Source organism: Diadema setosum, chromosome 19 (assembly GCF_964275005.1).
Source record: "Diadema setosum chromosome 19, eeDiaSeto1, whole genome shotgun sequence".
Classification (NCBI taxonomy): domain Eukaryota; kingdom Metazoa; phylum Echinodermata; class Echinoidea; order Diadematoida; family Diadematidae; genus Diadema; species Diadema setosum.
The window spans coordinates 21,156,741-21,183,677 of NC_092703.1; the positions used below are offsets into that span (position 1 = coordinate 21,156,741).

Consider the following 26,937-nt stretch of genomic DNA (forward strand, 5'->3'; position numbering starts at 1 on the left):
GCATCGTACGCTTCAACACGATCAGTATACATTACTGTTGTCATTCCGTTTGTTTACTCTGTTTTCTTCTTGCGGGAGATCACAATAAGACGACTTTCTGTATTAAAACGAGTATGCCTATTTCCATGGACATAGCACACACTCTTAGAAAAAAAGGTTCTTTTGAGCACCATTAAATGGTTCTCAGCACTGTCACAATAGCGACACCCTTTTAGGTGCTCGTGAGAACCTTTTCTAAATGGTGCTTGTCGGCACCTTTTGCAAAAGGTGCCCATTAGAACCTTTTTCCCGATGAAATGGTGCTCGTGAGTACCATGTAAAAGGTGCCCATGGGCACCTTTTTGACTAAAGATGGGCACCTTTTTGACTCTTTTCAAAAGGGGCTCATGGGAACCATTTCATTGGAAAAGGTTCTAATGGGCACCAATGTTAAAAGGTGCTGACAGGCACCATTTAAAAAAGGTTCTCACAGGCTCCAAAAAAGGTGTCGCTATTGTGACAGTGCTGAGAACCATTTAATGGTGCTCAAAAGAACCTTTTTTTTTTTTTTAGAATGTAGTATGTGAATTGATGTCTGTGTATTTTTGGTGTGTTTCACATGCAGTGCTGGTAAGGTGCTTCACTGGCACCATTCTTAAAGGTACATTACCTATCTGCATTGAAAATGTGCATCACAAACTCATTTGAATTTCATCTCATCAGTCAAACATACGTTCAAAACATGTATATTAGCAATACATCAGCATATCATACATTATCATTGACACTAGAAAAAAAAAAGAGAGCAAGGATAACAAACCAATGCACATACACTTTCACAAGCATGTATACATGTACATGACATTCACCAATATTTTTTCATGAAACATTACTCAATAACTGAAAACCATAGAAATTTGCTCTTTCACAAATTCGCAGAAATGTATTTATTCACCTTCACTTTTACAATCTAAAGTTGAGGTTTGTATTTGTCATGTTATAATCTGTCAAATATTCTTAACAAAATATTTTCATTTGTTCACTAATTTTTTCCCACAATATTTGTCATTTGTGTACCGAGCAGTTCTTGAAACACCATCACACATCTCTGTACAGATGATATGAAATAGCAAGAGGTGCATGAGGCTTTTGAAATACATAACAAAATTTCTAATTCTCTGTGAAATAATTCCTGCATGGATGAGATACAGTTATTGTGTAGGTCTTAATATAGGCAGAAGTCAAGTACATTACCTGCTTAAGTAGTATGAGGAACTTTTTCCACATATTTGCTAGTTTGTTCGGTGTTGTTTTTGTTTTTTTTCTTCTAACGCATATTTGTCCTAAAAGCAACTACAAAGGGCAGGAAAACAATTCCATTAAACAGGACCTTCGGTATTGTCACAGAAAACATACATTATATTGCTGGTATGATACGTGGGATAGGATAAGCTTTACACTTCTTCGCTTCACTTCACATTCATAACGTCGAGTACTTGAATTGACTTATCTTTGTTTGTATACGAGTGACCTTTTTTGTTGTTGTTGTTGTTCTGCAATTTGAAAGCACCATAGACACATCTATACAGCTGCAAATACAAGAAGAGTATTAATTCAGGTTAATCATGACAGCATGTCCTACGAAAACACACACAAAAAAAAAGAAAAGAAAAGAACATATTGCTTTATAATGAGAAGGATAATAAGAATCCAAAGGGGAAAAGATCTAGGATACCACACCCACACAGTTTCACAAGCATGAATGAACAAAATTCCTCAACCATGATCTAAAATGTATAACATTGGGAATCGATAAAAATTTGAAGAGTTTGATAGCAAAAACCGATAAGTCCATTTTTGAAGATTTTGAAGTACGGTCTCTGTCATAAAGTACAAAATAATACCTTTTAAATTATATATTGGTTACTACATATAAAGGTACATTTTTGAAGTTATTCAAATTCATGAAATTTTTCCGTCGAGATATTTTCATTGCAACTGATTGACAAATTGCCCTACATCGACGTAAATAAGCACTAAATTGATCAGTGTTTTAGTAGTAGCCATGATAATTTTTTTTTTTTTTTTGAATTTGAATAACAAAGCAGTACCCGCTGCATGCTATAAGGATTAGGACCAACACTTGCTGTCGGGCGAAAGCTCGGTGGTCTAGTGGAGATGACGCCTGTCCGGTGATCAGGAGGTCGTAGGTTCGAATCCTGCTCGAGTATGTACGCCCATGATTTTTTATCATGGCTACTACTAAAACACTGATCAATTCAGTGCTTATTTACGTCGATGTAGGGCAATTTGTCAATCAGTTGCAATGAAAATATCTCGACGGAAGAATTTCATGAATTTGAATAACAAAGCAGTACCCGCTGCATGCTATAAGGATTAGAACCAACACTTGCTGTCGGGCGAAAGCTCGGTGGTCTAGTGGAGATGACGCCTGTCCGGTGATCAGGAGGTCATAGGTTCGAATCCTGCTCGAGTATGTACGCCCATGATTTTTTATCATGGCTACTACTAAAACACTGATCAATTCAGTGCTTATTTACGTCGATGTAGGGCAATTTGTCAATCAGTTGCAATGAAAACATCTCGACGGAAGAATTTCATGAATTTGAATAACAAAGCAGTACCCGCTGCATGCTATAAGGATTAGAACCAACACTTGCTGTCGGGCGAAAGCTCGGTGGTCTAGTGGAGATGACGCCTGTCCGGTGATCAGGAGGTCGTAGGTTCGAATCCTGCTCGAGTATGTACGCCCATGATTTTTTATCATGGCTACTACTAAAACACTGATCAATTCAGTGCTTATTTACGTCGATGTAGGGCAATTTGTCAATCAGTTGCAATTTTTGAAGTTATGGTCAAAAGAAGCAAAAATTTTCTTATTGTTCTCTTTATATTTCTTGACCTTTAGTCGCAAATATCTCCATTTGGCAAATATGGACTTATCGTTTTTTGCGAACAAACTCTTCATTTACACTTTTTTTTAAAAGCAGAGCAACAAATTCATTAGAGTAAACTATATACAATGCAGGCCTAAAGCTGAGGTTTGAATTTGCTGTCCTATAACCTGCCTATGACAATAATAATGTTGTTAGCATTTGTCATTTTGTTCACATTTGCCAACAGTCTTTTAAACACCACCACCACGTACATGTACATTTTGTATTTCTGCAAAAGCAATATAAACTGGTGACAAGAGGTGCATCAGTGCTTTGAAATAAATTACATAATCTTCAATTCTCTACCATTGTCTATACAATATGTAATTCCTGCGTGGGTATAAATGCAATAACTTTTACCAGTCTAGGTGCAGAAATCGACCAAACAATGACTGGAGAAGTATAAAGAGCATTTTCCGTTTGTGCTTTTAAAGTTTAGAATTATGAATGACTCCACTTCTCAGATTGGCATCTGGTCTGATCTCATTACGTCTACCCCCCCCCCCCCCCCCCCAATACAGTTGATTCAAAGCTGTTAGATGCAAATTATAGTGAAACATTATTACTGGTACATTGTACAGTAAGTTGCAAATACTGTATTGGGATTGTAACAAAACATACGTGACCCTCCATCACGCAAACCAATAAAAAGTCGCCTGACATGAATATTTGGTTGACGGCAGATTGTGATTCTGAAAGAGCAGCTATAAAATACAAGTCAATGCAAACGGACTTACCTACCCTATCTACATATTTCTCAAAGGTTTTCTCTGGCAGCATCAGTGTTTTTTCTTTGACTCAGCTCATTCTTGGCTAGCGTAGGTTTCTGGTCGATGCTGTCAACGGGCTATCGGGCTAAAATTGTCATTCTGATCGATGTATTCTTTTGGTCACCCAGCTCATTCTTGACTAGCCCATCGGTTCTGTTTGATGCTGTCAACGGGCTATCACAGGCTGTCATTGGGCTATCACAGGCTGTCATTCTGATCGATGTATCGTCTTAGCCACACAGCTCATTCTTGACTAGTCCAGGGTTCTGGCTGATGCTGCAAATGGGCTATTCCGGGCTCTTATTCTGATCGATGAATTCTTGTGGCCGCTCACCTCATTCTTGGCTGATGTTAAGCCTACGGTTCTGGCCGATGTTGTCAACGGTCTGTCACGGGCTGTCTCTCTGATCAATGTAGAGTCTACCTTTTTCCCTATCCGCACCAGCGACCCGAACATGTACGTACTGCTTCATCGTCCCGGCCAGAGTTACTTGTTCCCTGGTTTCTGTGCATGTTGGTGTGTCCACTTCCCTGATATATGAATTGAAAGATACAATAGACCTACACCGCGTTAATAAAACAATGTCATTGCTATAATTCGATAAACAGAACACGTCATTACATGACGTGACTCGTCACTTAGAACAAGCCTGAAAACATACTGAAGAAATTTTGACCTAACAGTTAGGCCTACTGGGCTGTAGACAGACCTCTATTGGCTCTAACGTTAACACTGACAGTTATAACATAGGGAGCCTATAGAACAAATTTCCTTATTGCATGTCGACGGTATAGACCTTACCCCGGGGCGCTCCTTGTACACAGTTATCTTTGCGTTCGGCGTTTGGGCTTTGTTTCGGAGTCGATTAGTAGACTCTATTTTTAATAGGCATAGAAATGTCTAAACGTTACATGCATACCTAGCTAAGTAACTTAGCCTTGCCCAGTCACTGTAAAAGCGTGACAGCCATGCTCCGGCCCCGCACGGCGTCTGTTCGGGCTAGCCCATATGAGCCACTGCTACCGGTATGCCAAATTTCTAATTGGGAGAAGTGTCAGGCCTAACATGTTATTGTTAGATCTGGATCTACTGTACCTGGTAAACATTACACAAGATAGCAGCTTCGATCAAATTAGATCTAACATTAGGATCTAGCTAACCGGTAAGGTTAATCACTGACTGAAAACGAAATCTGAGTGATGAATCTAACACGTAAACGTAACATTCTAACTTGATTTTGTATCAACGAATGTCATCTAAAAATGAGATAAAACCACATCAAAACTAAAAATCTTACCTCTTCGAGCTCCTAAATTGTGATGACTGCCATGGCGAAAATGGAATTGACAGTGACACGTTTCCAGTCCACTTTGTCAAAATTAATGTCTAATAACGTTACCGGGTGCCGCTCGTTATGGGTGTGATGTGTTATGTGTAATTAGTGTAGCCGTCTGCTGTTGCATGCATGGGTATTGCATTGGCACTCTGCTACCGCTGTGCGGTGGCCAGGCTAGGCATGCAGGCAGCTAGCACAGGGCTACATAATTCGATAGCCGCGGCGCGTGCCGCCGCGGTTACATAGTCCTACAGTGCAGTACTAGTACGTGTACGTTTACGCGTACGCATATCTGATCGAGCGCTAAAATTGGATGGTGGCGCATGGCAGCTGTCAGTTGGCACGCAGCCAAGAGAAGTCATTAGTCTACGATAAAAACAATATGTACTTTTTATTATCACAGCAGTAGAAACACATACAATATTTTTGTACCAATACCACAGTTTTGGTGATTCTTACATCTGGCATTCGAATATACAGCAAGGGGAAAAATGAAAGTGGACCTAAAGATATTGTTTGACCTGCAGGAGTACCACAAATAACACTCGGGGACTGGATCGCATACTAGCAAATGGTGACGAACGGAACCATTTCGATTGGGAACCATTTTATAGGTGCTCATCGGAACCATTTTGCGAGAACCATCTGATGAGAACCATTTTGGAGCCGACGAGAACCATTTGAGAACCTTTTTTTCTTAGAGTGCACAGTACACCATCTACTGGTGAAGGCCGGGGACAAAATGAAGATAAACCCTTACAGGCACTGAGGTAAGATTCCTTGAAAAAAAAAAACGTATTCAACTCGCTGTATAAGAAATGTATTTGAAGTGTGTTCCTCAGTTTAATGCCCCACACACCATGTTGGGATCTAACAGATGTTAGTAGTGAGACAAGAACGTCCAAGACATTGGTCGTTACATGGTTTCTATCGTCTAAAATTCTGGATGCGAATTGGATTGGTGACATGAAAGGTATATACATGCAACCGTGTGCCTGGATGCTCGAAATCAGTAGCAGACCATATGCATCCGAAAAATAACATTTCGTGGGTCTTATTATTTTCTAAAGGTTTAACTTATCAAAAAAAAAAAAAAAACCGCACACCTTTCTATGGCGAGAGAGTTAATGCAAATCTTGAATAACATTGTCAATTAGTATGATGACGACTATGATATTGATGATTACAATGATAAATACAATAACAGTACCATATACTACATTAACAATTACATTGTTCAGAAGTAGAAGAGGAGAAAAAAAAAGAAAGGAGAAGATGGCGACGACAACAAACCTTAATGTTGAATAATCTCTAAATTGTTCCTCTATCATACCTCATGAGTGCAAGTTCCCCATGTAGTTTTAATCATAATTATGACTGTTAAAAAGTTGTGGATAGAAAAACATCTCGCTCATTCATGTACATCTTGGTTGATATTCGAACAAAATAAAAAATCTCCAGAGCCGAATCAAATTCCAGCTGGCTTCCTCGTCTCGTTACCCTCTCGTGTTCGGGTTTGCATGGATGTTCCTGTATTAGCGTGTGCTTGTTTGAATGTGTGTGTGTATCTGTGTGTGTCGTCTGGTTCCATTGCTTTACTTGTACCTCTTCCTCTTATCTCTTCTGAATCGGAATGCCAACTCGTTTATTCGAATCTATACGCACATGTGCATAGACTCCCATCCCCCCTTTTTTTTACTCGGGAACTTGCTAATTGTACAAGCTTTGCTTCTTATGCAAGTTAACTCCATATTCGCTACTAAAGCTAGTGCTGTTCAATTGAAGTGATTTCATGAAGATCAAATCATTTGATTAATACGTAGGTTCATATAATATAATGTTTGTAGTTACAGGTACGTGTATGTATCATACTTCTGTTACACTGTTGTTTGTATTTGTTTTGTGACACTCCAACCTTGTACAAATTGTTAATGTCCTACGTAACAATAAATTTGTATTGTTTGGATATGGAAATAAATAAATGCAATGAAATGAAATGAAATTAACTTTTCACAGTTACAGCTATTTCATCACCACTTCCCTTTTAAGGCAGCTCGCTATTGGTTGTATAGGATGAATTTACGTACTCAAGAGCTTTAAAGTGTGTTTAGCCTGAACTAATTATGAACTAATTATATATATATATATCTCATCAACAAAGAAAACGTACTTCATCACAGACTACATTAATTGCAAATCATCTTGGGTAATATACCTCATCACATGCTGTCAATGTGGCCTACAGTATGTCGGTAAAACTCAAACGTCTCTGTACACCCGCCTGAACAACACACGTTCTGAGATTATCAACCACAACACCTCCAGCCGCAAAATCCTTCCCTACACCTTACATTTTAACCTACCAAATCACTCAGTTCGGGATGTACAAATCACAGGTATTGAACTCATCAAAAAGAAGGAAAGCCATATCATTCTCAAACGAGAATCGTACTGGATATCTAAACTTCGAACTTTACGTCCACATGGAATTAATGCCGATCCTTAATTTTTCATAGGTTCTGTTTTAATCTCTATCCAGAACGTACGAGAAGTTTTGAAGTTTATTGAGCACCTACTCACAGTGTCAAGAATGTAGGTGCACCTTATTTACTATAAAGACCTTGTACCTATATCTTATAAAAGAGTTTCACGGCGCGAATGACCTTCAAAGGCATGTAATTATTACTGTGTCACCGTCCCAAATACCCCCACGCCACATCACCCCTCACACTTCACTGCCCCCGCATTACATGTACGAACCCCTCACACTCACCCTCCGGACACCACACACACCACACACAAGCAAATCCCCACGCCCTAAAGGTAACTATTGTGCTTTAATTTATGTTGGTTTATGTATTACCGTTGGTATTACCTATACTAAACTACTACTACAACTGTATTTTTTCACCGCAAGTGTATGTGATAATACTACCTTTCCGTTGGAGCGAATGTAATATTGCTGCCCATGTTCCTTTTGCTTTGTTTTCTGTTTTTTGTGTTTGTTTTGTTTTTGTTTTTGTTCTGTTGTCTGCCTTATTCTGTTGAAATGTATGTGAATTGGTGCCACTGCCTATATTCCGTTTGATTGGCTTCTTGTTATTACTATTTCTATTTCTATTTCTGTTCAAATGCATGCAAATTGGTTGCTATTTTGCTTTTATGTTATGTCTCATCAAGCCCTTGAAAAAGGCTAGTGAAATAGCCGAAAGCTCGGGGAATAAAGGCAAGACTGAACACCACTGCAACGTCTATACTGCAAGTTTTCCTTCCCGTCTCACATATATATATATATATATATATATATATATATATATATATACATTCTTATTTTTTTTTTTGGTAGATAAGGTGATTGGCAAGAATGAACAAATACAAAATCATTGACTCTTACATAAATGTAAGGTGATGGTCAATGAAGTGACTTTCAATTCAATCTGCTGAAGATAAAGTAAACTTTTATTAAATCACAGACGGAAACAAACTGTCATAATCTGGTATTACATTAAAGGAAAGATAAATTACACTGTTCAGATCAAGCTTTGAATTACGTCATCAATGAACAAAGGGAGGCAGGATTTTCATACCTCCATCTGCACATCATGTTGATACATCATTCACATTTTGATACGAACCGTACCTCATCATAACAATGTAACAAGGAACTACCGGTACTAAACATTTAATATTAAATGTTTATAATGCAAACGATTGTACAAACTATTCATTACCTTTACCGTTTCAATTCACCCCTTTCTTTCCACCATAAAACAAAGCACCATTTTGTTTTGCTTTGTTTAGTTTCTCTTTGTTTTGTTGATTTATGTATGAAATGAAAAGAACCCCCTAAAGACGTACTTTGTAATCCCATGGTTTTCCCCAAATACAAACATGACAAGGGGTTGTTTTCTTAATTGAATTTGATCAATTTAACTTATTTCAGCAATAAGACAAAATAAATTGGACCTTTCAATACACAAACGAAAACGTGTAGTACCATGCTATCTCTTTTCACAGGATGTGCATATATATTCTACATAATATTAAAACAATTAGCAATAATGTAACCACAATTTTCTTTTTGTTTCAATCCTCATCGCTGTCATGCATGTAAAGCTACGTGTTCGAGAAAAACTATTTCTTTTATTCCTTTTATGACCACTTCGGTGTAATTTTGCACAAACTAATAATAATGGTCTATTACCGCATTGGTCTCTTTCTTTACTATTTACGTTGACTTTCCTTTGTCTGATAAAGCAAGTTTCCCTGTTATTTCTTTTCCATTTAATGTCTTTACTATATTTTTGTTTTTGTTTTTGGGTTTGATTTAGAGTTTATGGACAATGTCACTTTAGAGCCGTTTGAGGTATCTAAATGAAACTAGGCACATACAGATGAGTGGATGACGCTGCCCTATCATCTTGTTGACGCATATGGGCTCAAAGTCAAAGATCATAAGGTCAAATTCTAAACCGTCACTAATTCCCCTTTATGTCTCTACAATTCCTGCAGATAGTTTCATGAAACTTAGTGTATACAAGCATTTTCAGATAAAGATTCGCTCGAGAAAGTTTTAGAATAATTATGGAAGTCCCGTCGTAGGTCAAAGGTCAAAGATCAAATGAAATTGCTAAATATGATGTAACGTTTTTCCCATGCCTTGGAAATAGTATGCAGATATTGACTGCTTACGAGGATGATGGTGGAAATTATCATACCCAATGTGCTTTTTATACCGACCCTTCTATCACCCTGAGGCGTTAGCCATGGGGTGATAGAAGGGTCCGTATGAAAAGCACCGAGGGAGTGATAACTTCCACCACCATTCGAATACAGAGCAGTTAATATTTGTTTTTAGTACGGTCTGCTATGTCGAAATATTGGATCCCGTGAGATTTTTGTGCCAAATTGATTTTTTTTTTCCAGCTAACCTGGTCAATTTGGGGGTGCTGAATCCAAAAAACTTTTGTTCCATTTTTTTTTTTCGACCATGTATTCAGCCGCCATAGCAAATTGTATTTTGACCCAGTTCTCATAATGTGAGCATCATAGAAGGTTCAAATTTGATGCAAAAAGCACGTTTATGATGTCGGACATTCTGATACACCATTTCCTGATATTGTAGATTGTTTTAATACAATTTGAGGGCTGCCAACTTGACATTCAAAATGACCGCCGTGCTAATGTATTTTGACCTGTATCTCAGGTTGTAGGCATTATGGAAAGTATAAATTTGGGGCAAAAAGAATGCTTATGATATCAGACATGCTAATATATACATTTTTGTTTTAAATGAAGGATCATTTTGGTTGGCGGTCATCTTGAAATTCAAAATGGCCACCATAGCAAATATAATTGGGCCTATATCTCATATCGTATGCAGTGTGTAAGGTTCTAACTTGGGGCAAAGAGCATGCGTATGCTATCAGACTTTCTGAAACATCTTTTTCTGAAATGATGGTCCATTCTGATATTATTGGTGGCCATCTTGAAATTCAAAATGGCCGCCATACCAGAATTTATATTTTGACCCATATTTTATGTTGTAAACAATACAGAAAGTTAATATTTCGGGCAGAAACCGGGATCATGATGTTGAACATTAAGATGCACTTTGATCCCCTCCCTATAATTCTAACTCATTTTTTAGGCTTCAATTTTATCATTCAAAATGGCTGCTTCTCAGCTAATATCTGTGGTTACGAGCAACTTTCAGGCACATCGATGTTTACGGTGGTGTACATTGTACAATCTCTGTAATAATGGATTATTCGCATTGGCTGCCACTCTTGATATTCAAGATGAATTTTGACCCATAGGCCTATTTGGTGCTGTAGGATCTTTACCCTGCAAAACTCAAGCATGCTGGAGCACTTTCATGTATATAGGACCTATATGTGTAAGTCAATCACTTCAATAAATAGTGTTGTTATTGCGTATAGGCGGGACTGCTTCCTGTAGGTACGCTGCCAAGTTGAAATGCAAAATGGCTGCCATGGGAAACATTTCTTTAACAGCATTGCACTTGGGTAAAACTTGTGAAAGGGAAATCATGTGATTCTGGTGTCAAAGCAAATAACTTTCAAAAGTGCCTCAATAACTGTGTCTGAGTGACTATAAATGCCCCCATTTAGACGATTTAGCCGCGTACTAGAAAATTTATAGGAAATTTACTTAGTTAATGTCTTCTAGGCTCATTCCCTGCATATATTTTTGAAGCCACAGCACTTGAATAGGGTTGTACACAGGGGAGAGTTGGTTCTAAATTCTTCAAAAACGATGACTTTTGCGTTTCTTGCCATAATTATGAACATGATAATGAATTCTGTGGCTACCGTTGGTGTGGTTACCGACAGCTCCTTATTCCGAAAGTTCGTTATTCCGAAGGTTCGTTATTCTGAAGGTTCGTTAATCCGAAAATGTGATTAGGTTTGTCATTCCGATGGTTCGTTAATCCGAAAATGAAACAAAACTCGTTGTTCCGAAGGTTCGTTACGAACATATATCACTTCGGATCAACGAACCTTCGGAAAAACGAACCCTATTTCATTTTTCGGATTAAGGAACCTTCGGAATAACAAACCCTATTTCATTTTCGGATAAACGAGCCTTCGGAATAGCGTACCCTATTTCATTTTGGGATTAACGAATCTTAGGAGTAACGAACCTTCGGAATAACGCCACAAATGTACGGATTAACGAACCCTTTTTCATTTTCGGATTAACGAACCTCTATAGAGGTTCGTTAATCCGAAACACTCAAATTCCCTATACCTATAGGTACAGGGAATTTGTGTGTTTCGGATTAACGAACCTTCGGAATAACAACCAGCACCCGTTGGTTTAGGAAGCTAAAGCATTTGATTGCACAGTTTATGTTTATCCGCCGGAAATAACTATAATGTATATACCATATTATATCCCCTTGTAAGTAGAGGCACAAAATAGGTTGTGAAGGTTTACGAGGTTTGTTCTCTGTATGTGTTGTATCAAGATTCTACGAGAGCAAAGCGGGAGATTGTCCAGGTTGAAGTCATCCACGCCCAACTTCTGGCATAGACTGTCATTGCACATTCTGCATGATTCAAGGCTTTGAAAAGTCTTCATCCATCTGCTCTTTGAGACATCCTCAAATTGCCAACTACAGCCTGCGCCATGAAGGGCATGACCAAGCAGACTTTTGTTTTTCGCAGCAACTTGCAGAACACGATCTCTCAACAATGTCAATTGTACTTTATCATCTCCGTTTCTAGTGACGGGGCAGACAACATGCAATGCAGTAAAGCAAAGATCCATTAGGACAATGAAAATGTCAGTGTCTATACGTAATAATAATCAATATCTCTGAAATTCCCTGTTTTTGAAGTAGCATCCAATACATGTAATGGAATGAGGATATCTGCTTCCTCGTTGTGACGGGTGACAGCTCCCATGGCATCTTTGATGAACCCTTTGTTTCTGCCTTTCCCCGTTGTGCGTCAGATGGAATTGACTGATCAGTATTTCAACTATCGGGCTGATTATTTGGCTCAGTTTTGTGGGTTTCTAGGGCATGGTTATGAAACATGAACCTTTGTTAGGAAGAATGAGGAGAAGGCTATAAAACTGTGAGATGAAGAGTGATTGTGGAATTACTTAGAACAGTAGAACTTATAACTTCCTATTATTGCATCGTCCAGTAAGGACTGGGTAATGACAAGTCTATCAGACTGTTGTACCGGTAGAAGTGTTTTAAGAAGGCAGTGGTCCTCTTAAGCTTAATGACTTTTGATCAAATCTTACACGGTGTATTTCAATTGCAAAAGCTGAATGTCTGGCCTTTCTCATAATACTATCCCGGACAGATTTTTTTTTTTTAATTCTTTCAGATACAAATTCTTAGTACAGAACATGAAAACTTCCCTTTTCATCTCTTTCTAGAATATCCTCCTTGAATGTGTCCAATACCTGATTGCCAAACACCACATTCATCTGTTTCCATGCAGTGACAATTTTTGAGATTACCCACGTGTGATGGTGTTCTAAATTGTTGTGAAATTCTGACGCTTCCAAAGTGCCACAGAACTAAGCTATTATTGTTCCTTTGAAGTTTAAGAATCATTGACGGTACAGCAGTAAGCAGCTTGGAAGTCTTGATAAGTGAGGATGACCCACACAATGGCAATCAGAAAAAAACCCTACTCATTGGCATTCCCTATTCATTCTGTGTTATTCCAGAAATACATCCAGCAATTATGAGCTCCCTGATGAGTTGTTTCATTTTGTGGTGAACAAACAAGCTTGTGAATGGGATGCCGTGTAGGTGACCATGGCATTTCTTGCCATTGCGAGACTTTTCCTTGTTTGTCTTCATTCTTTCGAGGAAGCATCAAGTTTTTGAGATCACCTTTAATCGTATCAATGCTTGCTTTTGTAAAAACATTTGATAACTGGGATTAAATATAACTATTAATAAAGTTCCACGACACCAAATAATGTTTTGCCTGAGAGGCAAAAACAAATCACGTTATACGCGAACCACATACCCGCTTGGCTATTATGGGACGTGGGATGTAACGCTTACACCCTTGCCCACACTAAATGAGAAATGGTATGGTATGGAATTACATGGTAGCCTCTACTATTTATACCTCATCGTTTAAGACTAGGTCTAGCACAACTAGTAACTAGCTATGTCAAGATCTAACGTTAGGGCCAGTCAAATACGAAGTAAATTCTAACGTTAGGCCTAACGTTACCAGGCCACAGCGCTCGCTTGCATGATTTTCGTACTCACGCGGCCTTCTGCGAGCTCCTGCATAAATCTTGGCAGAAGATTACAGTATGTTATTATCCAGCTTCCCATCGCTCGTGTTTTAATTCGATATTTCCAACATGTTGAGATTTGTCTCTGCTTCGGGATCCTAAGAAAACCTAAAGACAAAGTGTACTCTCTTTGATTAATCACTAACTGCGGTAATTCAAATCACGGAGGAGTACTTGATCGCCATGTCATTTTGAAACATGCTTGCTTGTTGTGCGCTAACTAACGGTTAGTGTGATGATTGTGCATGTGTTGTATACGATGCGCGTAGTGAACGTCCTTGCTTGGAGCGGTTGCAGACACCGCGCGCGAAGTCTACGTGTACTTGATTGTGTACAAATTTCGCGGAGGATTTACGAATTCTATCACGAGGGTTTTGACTTACTATCACGAGGGGTTTGCCTTTCTATCACGAGGGTTTTGCCTTTCTATCACTTACCTGAAAACCCTAAGGCAAGATAGACGGGACTACACCTAATTGTCACGTGATATACTTTTGACCAATCAGTGATAAGAATCTCACTTATGAGGCATATAATTCAAGCTATATGTTTATTAAACTTGCCTACATACAGGTACACACATGTAGACACGCAAGGCCTGATGTCACACGTATATACTTTGATCTTTTGTCATTTGATCATTATTTCTGTAACAGCTTATTCGTGATCCTCCTCTGTGCGATGTCGTTCAATTTTATGACGATTGTCGTCATACTGCGCACGCGCAGTCTGAGACAAAACCCCCACAATCTGCTGATGTTGAACCTCGCTGTGGCGGATCTTGGCGTGGCTCTGGCAAGCATGACATTCTCCATGGCGTCCATCTTCGACGAAGGAAGATTCCTGGAGTCACATAGGACAGTGTGCAAGGTATAAATATTTTAGATTTAATCCCCTCACAATAATTTTTCCCCAAACGCTCCATAAAGCACAAAATGAAAAAGAAGCAAAAAAATGTCTTTACTCCTGCTATAAAACACACAAGATTGAACATAAGCATGTACAGGATAATGCACAATAATTTCACCACACATTTTGTACATATTTTTGCGGATAATCATCGTCATTTGTACCAAAAACTTACTGTGTGCGTATTGGACTCCCACAATGAACCAACAGACGGATCAACCGACCCACTTCACTCTGGCTTGTATTTCGTACTCCCTTAGTTAGTTTGGCAGGGATATAGAAATGACTCGTTTTGGAAGTTAAGGTTTCCTGAGGTCTGAACAAAGAGAACAAAGCAACAAAACATAGCGTTAGATATTCTATCTGAAAAGGGACAGTATATTCATAGGACTTCAGTCACCTGGAGTATCACCGTATAGTTAAGGATAAACACCTCATCTTTAAATGTTATACTGGAAAGTTTCATTGGTTTGCCAACTATGAATATTTCGACAGTAATGCCTTATCTTCAGAATATCACATTGGCAAATCTCTATGTATTTAAAAGACATAAAATCGAGGATCTCTTACTTTTCCCTACAGGTAAATGGTTTTCTCTCGACTTGGTTTTCATTCACCAATCTTCCACTGATATTCTCTATCGCATTTGATCGATTCCTTATCATCGTGTGTCCACCACGTCACGCCCCGCCAAAACGACTTCGTATCGGTCTCTTAATTGCCATGTCGTGGACGATGGGTTTCATGGTTGCTCTCACAGCGGCGACAGGCTGGCTGAGTGAGTTCAGATACAACGTGAACACTAAGCATTGCTCGCCCGTCTGGAGTCACGAGGCATTCGGTGTTGCCAACATAGTGTTAAGATATGCCATAGCTGTTCCCGCACTGGTCGTTTTCTATGCTGTCATCACTTTCTACTTGTGGAGAGAGGGACGGCGTCTAAAGACTTACGAGATTTCAAAACCATCTCTCGCGCTGACATCCAGGAGTCCTTCGGACAGGATTGGAACTCTTGAGGAAAACCGGTCGAGCAGTCAGGTAAATTTATATGAACTTCCACACTGGGATATCGACATTGTAGGTAGGCTATAGTTGCTCCAAGCAACGCTGCCACGTAACACAATACAGAAGGCAGTTCAGGCGTTATTACGAACTTTGTGGCATTAATTCAAAGTTCTTTTTTTCCTGACGTTCGTTAATCCGAAAATGAACCTTAGTTCTTATTCCGAAGGTTCGTTGATCTAAAAGTAAAAGAAAATCTGTAAGGAAGGTGAGTACACTAACAAAACTTCGTAATTACAAACCTTCCTATTGTCTTTCGTTAAAACGAACCTTTGAAATAATCAACTGTAACTGAATCTTAATCCCGGGATCTTAAACCATCACTTTTTCATACATAGCCTCGTTGTGTTTTCAAATTAAGCATGAAAGTACAAACAACTTTGTTCTCTCTAAAATGTAAAATCGAAATGAAACTAATTAGATAGCATCCCGTTTGACAAAGCTGTTCAGCGCATGATGAGTATTCAATAAATAACATACAATATACGCACAGTTTGCGTATTTTCACTAAGTACTGTATTTCTTCGGTTATAAGTTAACTTCTTTAATACGATACAAAACAGCCGGTCCCGAGGATTTCGCTATAACGGAAGTGCACTGTTTTCAAATTCAAATTCAAATTCAAACTTTTTTAAGAAGTTAAAAAGCTGGCAGTCAGAAAAACATCCTTTCCCCAAGTCCTGACCCTCTCTGCATCCACTTTCTAAGATTATCTCAATCATCGTCATTCAGTTGCGACCGAGATACCGTGTGCGGAAAGTATCGTAACTTGGCGACTACAGCATCATCTGCAAATCATTTTTCATGTTTTCGTCACCTGTGTCTGTTCATATCTCACACTCCCTTGATCGTCTGCATCTAAGGATTATTTATCCGTCGACAGCGTTGAGATAGATCATAATGGCAACAAAGAGGATGATGGTTCTGTGCCATCCGTCAGTGCAAACCGGAAGTCAGCCTGGAGGACCCGACGTCGCCGACACCTACAGGCTCACAGTCGAGTGGCAAGAGTAGGTGAGGACAAATAGGCAAGGAGGATGACCGTATCTTTGAATATGAAGAAAAAAGCGAGTATAGATCTTTTTCGGTATATTTGTCTCTTTAGTGTTAAGCATAACTTTTCAAACTGCCAGAGTGTGAAAACAAAGCAAAGATACAGAGTGTCACGAAACAAAAATCTTTCAACCACCTAGAATCACATTTTGTTCAAATAAATGCCCTTTTCTTAAATGAGACCTCTCCATGTTGATTAAACAACGTTTCGAAATATTAGCGTCAGTCCCAAGGTACCAGGCAGAATGTTGATTTGCTTTATTTGTTTTCTATATCCTCCGTGGGTCGACTTTGACTTTCTATGTGATATACATAGTTCATTTGACCGAAATTTGATATCGTTCTCAATTTGCACTTTGAGCTTTATAAAGTCTACTGTCAGAGCTCTTATTTTCTGTTTATATGTTGTCATCCGTATAGGGGCTCTACTCGTCTTATATATATATATATATATATATATATATATATATATATTTATTTATTTATTTATTTACATATATGTGCATACATGTGTTTATATATTTCATTTCATTTTACTTCATTTTCAATAAGACAAAACATTTACATACACATAGTAACACAAGATCAATACAAAATCAGTTACAAAGAAAAATACTTTGAACTGACAATAAATACTCTGGTCTTTCTGATTTTAATCAAAATCAAAATAGTTTTAAATGGAGTAGACCGCTCGAAAGAAAAGCTTGTAATTCGCAGTCTGGTCGCGGACAATAACTAATTACTGAACTAATGAAATTAAGGCAGTTGCCTCAAAAGGAAAAGACAAAACAAAAAGAATAGTACACACAAGCACACACACAGACAAACAAGCACAAGACAGGTCTCTTGTAAAAAAAAAAAAAGAAGAAGAAGAAAAGAGATGAATTAGTGTGCTGATGATGGAAGGGGTAACAGGAAAAAACTAAGGAGGAGAGGGAAGATGGTGAAAAGGGGCGAAGGAAGAGGAGTTGAAAGGTCACTGCCAACACACGCGAGGCACATAATGCGAGGGCTCACCGAGGTATATTGTGTATCAAAACAATTAACGATTTTGACAAGGAGACGAAAAGGACTTCAAATTAGGGGGTACAAGAATATAACTCATTCTTCTTCATAAGAATTTATTTAAAAATTCTTCAATTTGAATGTAAAATTATTCAAACGTAAAGCTTCTTTTATGATGTTATCAAGACAATTTCAAAATATAGGATCAGAAAAACAAAATATAGATTTAGAAAAATGGTCCTAGTCAGTGGCAAGTGAAATGCGTCGGATTACCGGTTAGAATAAGAATGAACATTTTTTATTTTTGATAATGAACATGGCATCGAGGGAGAGAATTGTTAGTAAGTTTTTACTTGAATTGTCCTTAATATTAAAAAAAAAACAAAAAAAACAAAAATAAATCCCTTTTATCCTTAAAATAAGTTGGTGGAGTACAATTAATTCCGAGTATACCGACGGAACCGAAACAGAAACCATAAATGTCTTTTTTTTTAATGAAATAAGCCACCAGTGTGGCTTCCTCATTATTCAATGAAAATACTAGGGACTTTTTTCTGCGAAAAATTATATTCTATTTAAGTACGAGGGATATATATTTCCCCAGTCGATAGTGCGGTATATTCTTGAGTCTATACATGAATTCAAAGTAAGTATATTATCAAGAGTCACACTTGAAAATATGATCGAAGGGACTTCTTTTATGACTGCATCGTCCAAGACAATATTCCTTGGTAAATTTTGCAGAGAATTACTGAAAACATACACTTGATTTTTTTTTTAAAGATTTATGGACAATTTATTGGCTCTCTTCTATTAAACTAATTCTATCAACGCAATATTTAAAGTATCACTCAACATACCAGGATCGAAATTAGAAAGAAACACATTAAGAATTGTCCGCAAATGATAATAAAAAAGAAAGAAAAAAAAAAACTTGATGAATTCGGCATATCATTGTTATCAAGAATAATAAAAGAGGTACAAGCAAGCTTCCTTGAGATTCGCCACATTCAACAGATGTATGACCATTGATAAGAACAAAGTGATTTCGATTTAGTAAGGTAACTCCTAAACCACTCCAAAGCAGTTCCTTGGATACCATAGTGGAATAATCTATAAAGCAGTGTACTGTGGTCGATGGTAGAAAAGGCCTTGCAGAAGTCAAGGAAGACGTAACACCAATATCATAAAACTTTAATTAGATTTGTCAGTATCTTTTGAGACTTTCGCAATGATGGTATGTATTGTTTTTTTTGCCAAAAAGAAAAAAAAAAAAACAAAACCTGATAATCAGAAATGATTATATGAGTATGTAAAATATTAATAGTCTAGAGTTAACAACCTTTTCCATGTAATTTCGAAATAGAAGTCTACAGAGTTATGGACCTACAATTACAAGCACCTTCCCTTTTCTTTTTTTTAATAACTTGGAATGACCTTAACAACTTTCATGGCCTCAGGGACAACAACATTACTAAAGATAAATTAAACACATGGAGCAATGGATCAACAACGAAATTCAGGATATTTTTTTTAAAGAACATTTGTGCCCACCCCCTTTCTATTTTTCAAATTCTGAAGTACATCTATTAATTCACCTCTGTGAAAGGGGAGTGAAAAAAAAAAACTGGGATTAGGAGTTTGTAGGAAAAATTCTCATTACTATAAGGAATATTTTAAGCAAGAATGTTTTCTACTTGCAAAAAAAAAAAAAATAAAGATGTATGCCATTGATGTGGAGTTATGAACAGAGTGATTATGTGCATCTGTATTAGTAATGCGTGTTCTCTCTTTTAATTCATGGCTGTATTCATATTTTTTCACGTATTTTGGATATCGTGTCTAAACAGAGATATCACATCATTGCAACTGAGTGACAAATTGCCCTACATCGACGTGAATAAGCACTGAATTGATCAATGCTTTTTAATTCTCTGGATTTTTTGTTTTGTTTTTAGTTTCATGAATTTGAATAATTACGTCGGGCGGAAGTTCGGTGGTCTAATGGAGATGACGCCTGTCCGGATATCAGGAGGTTGTCGGTTCGAATTCTGCTCGAGTACGTACGCCCATGATTTCTTTTTATCATGGCTACAACTAAAACCACTGATCAATTCAGTGCTTATTTACATCGATGTATGGCAGTTTGTCAATCAGTTGCAATAAAAGCATCTCGACGGACGAATTTCATGACTTTGAATAATATCACGTTAGTACACTATTCACGTGATATTGAGGGTATCATAAATCAACACAAATCAACATGCATTTGTATTTCAGGGAACCTTTGATATAATCACTCACATGCGTTACATCGCAATTTCAATACAGAACGATCGCCAAGAATAAGCTCAAAACTGCCACTGTTGACTACTGTATGGCAATCGATAATGAATGACATTAATACAATACAATGTAAACGAAAGCAAGAATGTCCCACATGATGCTTATGAATGGTTAAGAAAAGAGGGGGGGGGGAGATAGAGAGAAAGAGAAAGATAGAAGGAGAGAAAGAGAGAGAGAGAGGGGGGGGGGGGGGAGGGAGGGATGACCGAAACCTCCCGATACTAGTCTTGCCAGATCAACTGGTACATTGTACCTTACTCCTTTTTTTATGCCCGCAAAACCGAGACCTAAATGTTCATTTTCATTCTGTGTATATTGTATGCATGCACAGACAATTCTTATGTGTAGGCCTACATATAATTATGACATGTAAGTTAAAGATGTTACACGATTAATGTTAGCTGTACAACTTTAGCCGAGAGCATACACGTGATGTATTACATATCATTTATTAATCATCTATCATTCATTCATTATCATTTATGATATTATTCATCATTAATTTCCAAATAAAAGATTGTGGTGTGATAGAGTGGTCTTATTTACCAACCCTTGTAACGCCCCCTCGGTATAATCTTAGAGCCTCCTCTATAGATTCTTGAATCGCTCTTATTCCGGCACTGCCTGGTCGTGACTGGTGCACGTCACGAGCTAGACACCCACGAGTCATACAACCAATGTGACCGTTATACTAGCCACCACCAAGTCATACAGCTCATGAATCATGCACCCTCTGAGCTAGACACGAAGTGAACAAGGCCCACGAGCTCGACATCATGTAAAATAGGCTCAAGAGCTATACGGTCCACGATCTAGACACTAAGCCTTATTTGCCTATTATAGCGTCCAGCTCGTGAACCTGTTTTACTTGATGTCTATAGGTCCTGGGCTGTATGACTCGTGGGTGTCTGACAATTTCTTAGTAAACATTGCATTCGGGTATGTTTTAACCCAAAGCGCATTATTTCAGAGCCTGGAGTTTTAATTTGGTATCTCATTGGTTTGTAAACTTGGTGGCGACTCAAGTCAAGCTGGTCGCAAAGACGTCTCTGCGACGTCTAATGGAGACTAGCCTGGTCTCGGGGAGTCGTGAAAGAATGAAATATTTTTCGCAGATTTGCCCAGTCTCCAACTGGTTTAGGAGCTGTCCACGACGTCTCCGCGCTGTCTCCTTGGTCGCAGCCAGGTCGCGGAGACTAATTCCTATCGAGGACCTTGAGAAGACGTCTCTGAGACATTGTGGACGTTCGAGCGAAGAAGTTGTCACCCTGTTTGGAGACGTCTCGCACGTCGCCCTGGAGTAGCCTTCTTTGTGAGAGCTGAAGCCGTTTTTTTTTTTTCTCGGTCTGTTAAGTCCAACTTTTAGTCACAGCGAAGTCTCCTGCAGAGTTATAGGTCCTCTATCCAAGATGATCTTAGTATGAAAACTCACATCAGTAACATAATGTAAATCTGCAGCCATACACAGGATTCGAAAATCGAGACACTTTCTCGATAAAGCGACCACAGAAAAACTGGTGCATGCATGCGTTTATTTCTAGTCATTTGGATAATAATAATCGTTTGCTTATTGGAGTTTCAGACTCTCTGCTTAAAGGACTCCAATTAACGAATTCAAAATTCAGCCGCAAGGCTTGTGACACGCAAAAGGAAATTTGATCATTAATTATAAGTCCCATCTTTCGTAGTCTTCATTGTGTTACCCATAAGAAACGTATCAAGTTTAAGGTTTTGACCCTTGTATTCAAATGTTTTCATGGAAGTGCCCTTGCACACCTCAGTGAAGTATGGCTAACAGAATGGCTAATAGAGAATGAATGACTTGTATGTTCATTAAGGAATCGGTTTCAGTTACACTTACACATTGTTGCATATCAATTTCTAATGAAGGTGTCACGCGCATCCTTGAAGGTGGCATCCCAGGTTTCAACACGTACAGATTACAAATCTGTTGTCAATTCGTCCGTTTGTGTCAGTGCCTTCTAACTTTCATCTTGCGGAGATCACAATACGATTAACTGTCTGTATAACGAGAATGCCTGAATCAATGGATATGACACACAGCACTGCATCTGCTAGTGAAGGAGGGCAAAACGAGGATAAACTATTACAAGCACTGAGGTAAGATGTCTTTAAGAAGTAAAAATCGCTTCAAGAAATGAAGACCTTGCTTCCAAAAGACGCTAAATCCATCATTTTTCAATGGATTTGGCGCCTTTTGGAACCAAGCTCTTCAAATATATTTTAGCTTAGTGTGTTAGTCACCATGAGTTCCTCGACAATGTTATGATTTTGAAAGACATTTTGTTGAGACAAGAATTGTCAAGACATTGGTCGCTGCAAAGCTGTTATAATAAGATTCCAGAGGCGAATTGATTCATTTGTACCAAAAATCTACGCGATTATATTTTGGTGTGTGCCCCCCCCCAAAAAAAAACAACAAAACAAAACAAAACAAAAACACACACACACAAAAAAAAAAACCAACGTTCAACCATCAAATACTGAGGTCTATATCACTGTCTTTGTGCACAAGAAGTTCCAGAGTCATCACAGGGATACAATATTAATCAATGTGTCAACGTTACTCAATCAACTCCATATAAATGTTACTCTCTCGAAAGTAGTAACAGGCCATGCTTTCAAGTAATAAAATTTCAAGCAGAAACCAATGTTTTTTATTATTTGTTTAAGATTTAGCTCATGAACAAACACAACTACACATTACTTTGGCGAAAAACTTTGTATAAATCTGCCAAATGTCATTTTCTATAATATTGATACAGTGTAACAACATGTCGTCAATAATAAATACAATAACATTAGCATATACAATATCAATACTGGCATTGATTATCAGTAGAAGGGATAAAAAAAGGCGACAAAGAATGAAGTTAAACTTCAAAGCTTCAAAATTTTCCCTTGCTCTTGCTCTTGTCCTACATGTTCAACTTGAACATTTAAGCCACGTTTTAAAAGGTCCTTTCGAACCAGAGTTGTCGCGACAAGGTCTGGCCAACCTTGTTTACCATGTCTGTTCAGGCTCTGCCACACCTTTCCTGGCAAGCCTTGCTTGTCACTCGCGGGGGACAATTTTTGCTACCCTGAGGTCCCCACAGATGGCACGCACCCGACAGTACCTAGCACGTATCTCGCCCGTAGTTGCCCGAAGGTGCCCACGCGCATGCAGGACAATATTTATGGATGGACAAGGATTTGGGCGATTTTCCCATGCGTCTTTCCCGCTACACCCGTGCTACTTACGTTCTATTTACGTTCATTCTGTGTGACCTGCGTGTCAGAAATTGTTCCACGCAAGTCACAGGCAAGGCTTACCCGGAAAGGTGTGACAGGTCCTTTGAGCATGCTCAAAACCTGTTCCGGGGGAGTCGCGGAGATTGGTCGCAGAGGTCCACGTAGAACACCAGTAGGAAGTTCGTAGCGGCAGCACCTCGCAGGCAACTCCCACGCCACGTGCCCTAACTAGAACGTGAGTAGAACGTTGATAGCAGACGTCCAGCAAGTACATTGTAAGACACACGCGAAACTCGCCTATCCTTGTCCGCCCGCAAAAAAAAAAAATATCCTGAAAAATCCATACAAGCAACAAGCCCGCGTAGCTTGTCCAGAAAGGTGTGACGGGGCCTTTACGCACAAGTGGATTATGCCTAGACATACGCACATGTTATAGGCCTATCTGGTTTTATGAAGACCTTATTTCATACGTAAATTGCTAACTTCATTTCTAAATAATGATCATATTTTTTCACAGCTTATCCCTCATCATCCTTTGTGCGCTGTCCTTCAACTTTATGACGATTTTCGTCATACTGCGCACGCGCAGCCTGAGACGAAACCTGCACAATCTGCTTATGTTAAATCTCGCTGTGGCGGATCTAGGCGTGGTCCTGGCTAGCATGACATTCTCCATGGCGTCTATCTTTGACGAAGGAAGATTCCTGGAGTCACATAGGACAGTGTGCCAGGTAATTGGACTGAACCGCGTAATCTATTTTAACCTCCTTCTAACACGTCTAAAGCACAAAATAAAGAAGTAGTGACAAATACCTGCCCCTGCTATAAATGACCAAAAAAAAAAAAAAAAAGAAGAAGAAGAAAACTAATGTGTACATAGATTTTGTGAAAGTATCTCGCTACACATTTCTGTGCAATTTGTTGCGTCTACCATGGCCATCGCACAAACACAAAATTATGTATCTCATATCTCTATGTTCTATATCTGGATAGACTTGTAATCAACACATTGGCCCATGTGTATGCAGCTGAACCCCCCCCCCCCCCCGACATTATTTCAGGGATATTTTCACTTTTCCCAACAGGCTAATGGTTTTCTCTCGACTTGGTTTTCATACTCCAATCATCCGCTTATATAGTGTATCGCATTCGATCGTTTCATCATTATCGTCTGCTCACCACGTCGCTCTCCGCCAAAACGACTTCGCATCAGTTTCTTAATTGCCATGTCGTGGACTGTGGGATTCATGGTGGCTCTCATAGGAGCGACAGGCTGGCTGAGCGAGTTCGGATACAACGTGCACACTAAGCATTGCTCGCCGATCTGGAGCTTTGAGAAATTCCGTGTTTCCAATATAGTAGTAAGTTATGGCATAATTGTTCCCGCACTCGTTGTTTTCTATGGTATCGTCACCTGTCATTTGTGGAGGGAGGGACTGCGTCTAGAGACTTATGAGATTTCCAAGTCATCTTTCGAGCCAGACAACAGTCCTTCGGACAGGAATGGGACTCTTGACAAAGACCGTTACAGCGATCAGGTAACCTTACATTCAACTGACACATTGGGATATTCTCGACGTTCTATGCAGGCTAATTTCGGACGAAACACCTATTATTCACTTTAACTCATCAGCCCTCTAAAGTCCTGTCTTAACAGGCCACAAAACGCAACCCCGGTGTAGCCTCCGGCGATGACTGTTCTCCGGAGAAGATTGCTTCTGTTAAGGCGCAACACAGTGGACAGCCTCCGGAGAGCGTCCGGAGAGCGTCCGGAGAAATCTTACCCTGCTATCGACCAGGGTAGACGCGGGGTAGCCTCCGGCGAACTGCCGGAGGCTACCTCGCGAAAGTACCTGTGAAGACGCTCGCGAGATGAATCTTCTCCGGAGGCTGTGTGCAGTTAACTATACGTATACAGTCGTCACACTCATCGAGTTCTGTGGGTAATTGAACGGTACCGTAATAGGCGTGCTCTGATTGTAAAAGATGTGGCTGATTTCATGACTTATACATTCTTTTTTTCTTTCTTTTTGAAAGACCCATAAGAAAAGAGAAGTAAAAGGCGTTTGCACAGTAAACTTAATGTTAAGGAAGTCTTTTTCACGCTTTCGTCACCTATGTCTATTCGTCTCCCACACTTCTTCGATCAGACCGAGTCGGTGACGCCTGCATCTAAAGATATTCCGTCCGTCGACAGCGTTGAGGCAGATCACCATGGAAACAAAGAGGACGGTGTCCCTGTGCCACACGTCACTGGAAACAGGAAAGCAGACTGGAGGATCCGTCGTCGCCGCCACCGGACTCACAGCCGAGTGGCAAGAGCAGGTGAGGCAAGGAGGATGAGCACATCTTGGGTTGAGAAGTAAAGAGGGGGTATAAATCTACTTATGTATTTTTTTTTTTTTACTTCAGTTGTAACCATAACTTCTCAAGCTGTAAAAACAAAATCAAGATTAAGGGTGTCATGAAATGAAATCTTGGAAAGACGCCCCTTTTAAATATCGTGAGTCACATTAAGGAAGTGTCATTTTCTGCAGTTAAACCTGAACGACTTTCAGAGAGGTTGGCGTCGGACCCAAGTCACTCGGCAGAACATTCATTTGTTTTGCTTGTTTTGTAAATCCTTTTGAGCTTGATAGTGAATTTCTTTTCGACATACATGAATCTTCTCTGTTTGACTTCAAGTGCAGGATATTTTCTCAGTCTCCATTTTCGGCCCAGCTGAATTCTATATACACAGCCAGATCACTAATTTTCCTTTTTTTAATGTTGTCATTCTTATAGGGGCTATCCTCGTCTTCACTAACATCCTATGCTGGACGCCATACATACTATTCCACTCAGAGTACATCCGGGTTAGTGAAGGTCACTGGTTTGGCGTGTTCACCATGTGGCTGGCATACTGCAACTCTGTTCTGGACCCCTTGGTGTACTCCTGCATGAATCGACGCGTGCGCGCCGAGCTGTGGAAGTTGGCACGCCGTATGCGGTGCTGTAGATTTAGAAGAAGTGTCACTTTCAATGTGTCAAGATGATGGATCGCTAAATGGCGTCTAGGATGCTATAATATATATGTTTGTATTTGTAAACTATAGTTTTTATTTTTGTGTTTATTTTTTGACAGACTTGAAATTGAAAGAAGAGATGAATTTTACAGAGATATATCTAGTAAAAGATTATTGAGTTAGTGGAAGCAAAAATACTAAATCATTTTGGATAAGATTCATCTATCTAAATCATACGCATTATGTAAATATATCATCCTCAGTTGTTTTTGCAGAGGTTTAAAATGTTGTTTTGAATCTTTATTGAGAGGAAACGACAGTTCTTAAAAAAGCCATTTTGCATCAAGATTACGGAGAAGGGGGACTCAGAATGATGGATTTTTAGTTGTATGTTAAAACTCGACGGGTAATATGGGTAGTAGGGCTTTTGCGTGTGTTTTTTTAAAGGTACGTT

General features: G+C 39.0%; 1 protein-coding gene across 1 annotated transcript; it reads left to right on the top strand.

The window, feature by feature from the left end:
• Positions 1 to 22,170: 22,170 nt before the first annotated feature.
• On the top strand, positions 22,171 to 26,513 carry LOC140242801 (uncharacterized). Its single transcript, XM_072322557.1, has 4 exons — positions 22,171 to 22,344; positions 23,996 to 24,209; positions 25,629 to 25,803; positions 26,263 to 26,513. The coding sequence occupies exons 1-4, from the start codon at positions 22,259 to 22,261 to the stop codon at positions 26,511 to 26,513; spliced, it is 726 nt and encodes a 241-aa protein (XP_072178658.1). The 5' UTR covers positions 22,171 to 22,258.
• The last annotated feature ends 424 nt before the right edge of the window (positions 26,514 to 26,937 follow it).

What these genes read in the sequence shown, in the direction of transcription:
- LOC140242801 (XM_072322557.1), top strand. Translation starts at nt 22,259, where the DNA reads ATGCCTGAATCAATGGATATGACACACAGCACTGCATCTGCTAGTGAA. An exon ending in CACATAGGACAGTGTGCCAG is followed by an intron (nt 24,210 to 25,628) that starts GTAATTGGACTG and finishes TTCTTCGATCAG; the next exon opens with ACCGAGTCGGTGACGCCTGC. An exon ending in CAGCCGAGTGGCAAGAGCAG is followed by an intron (nt 25,804 to 26,262) that starts GTGAGGCAAGGA and finishes TCATTCTTATAG; the next exon opens with GGGCTATCCTCGTCTTCACT.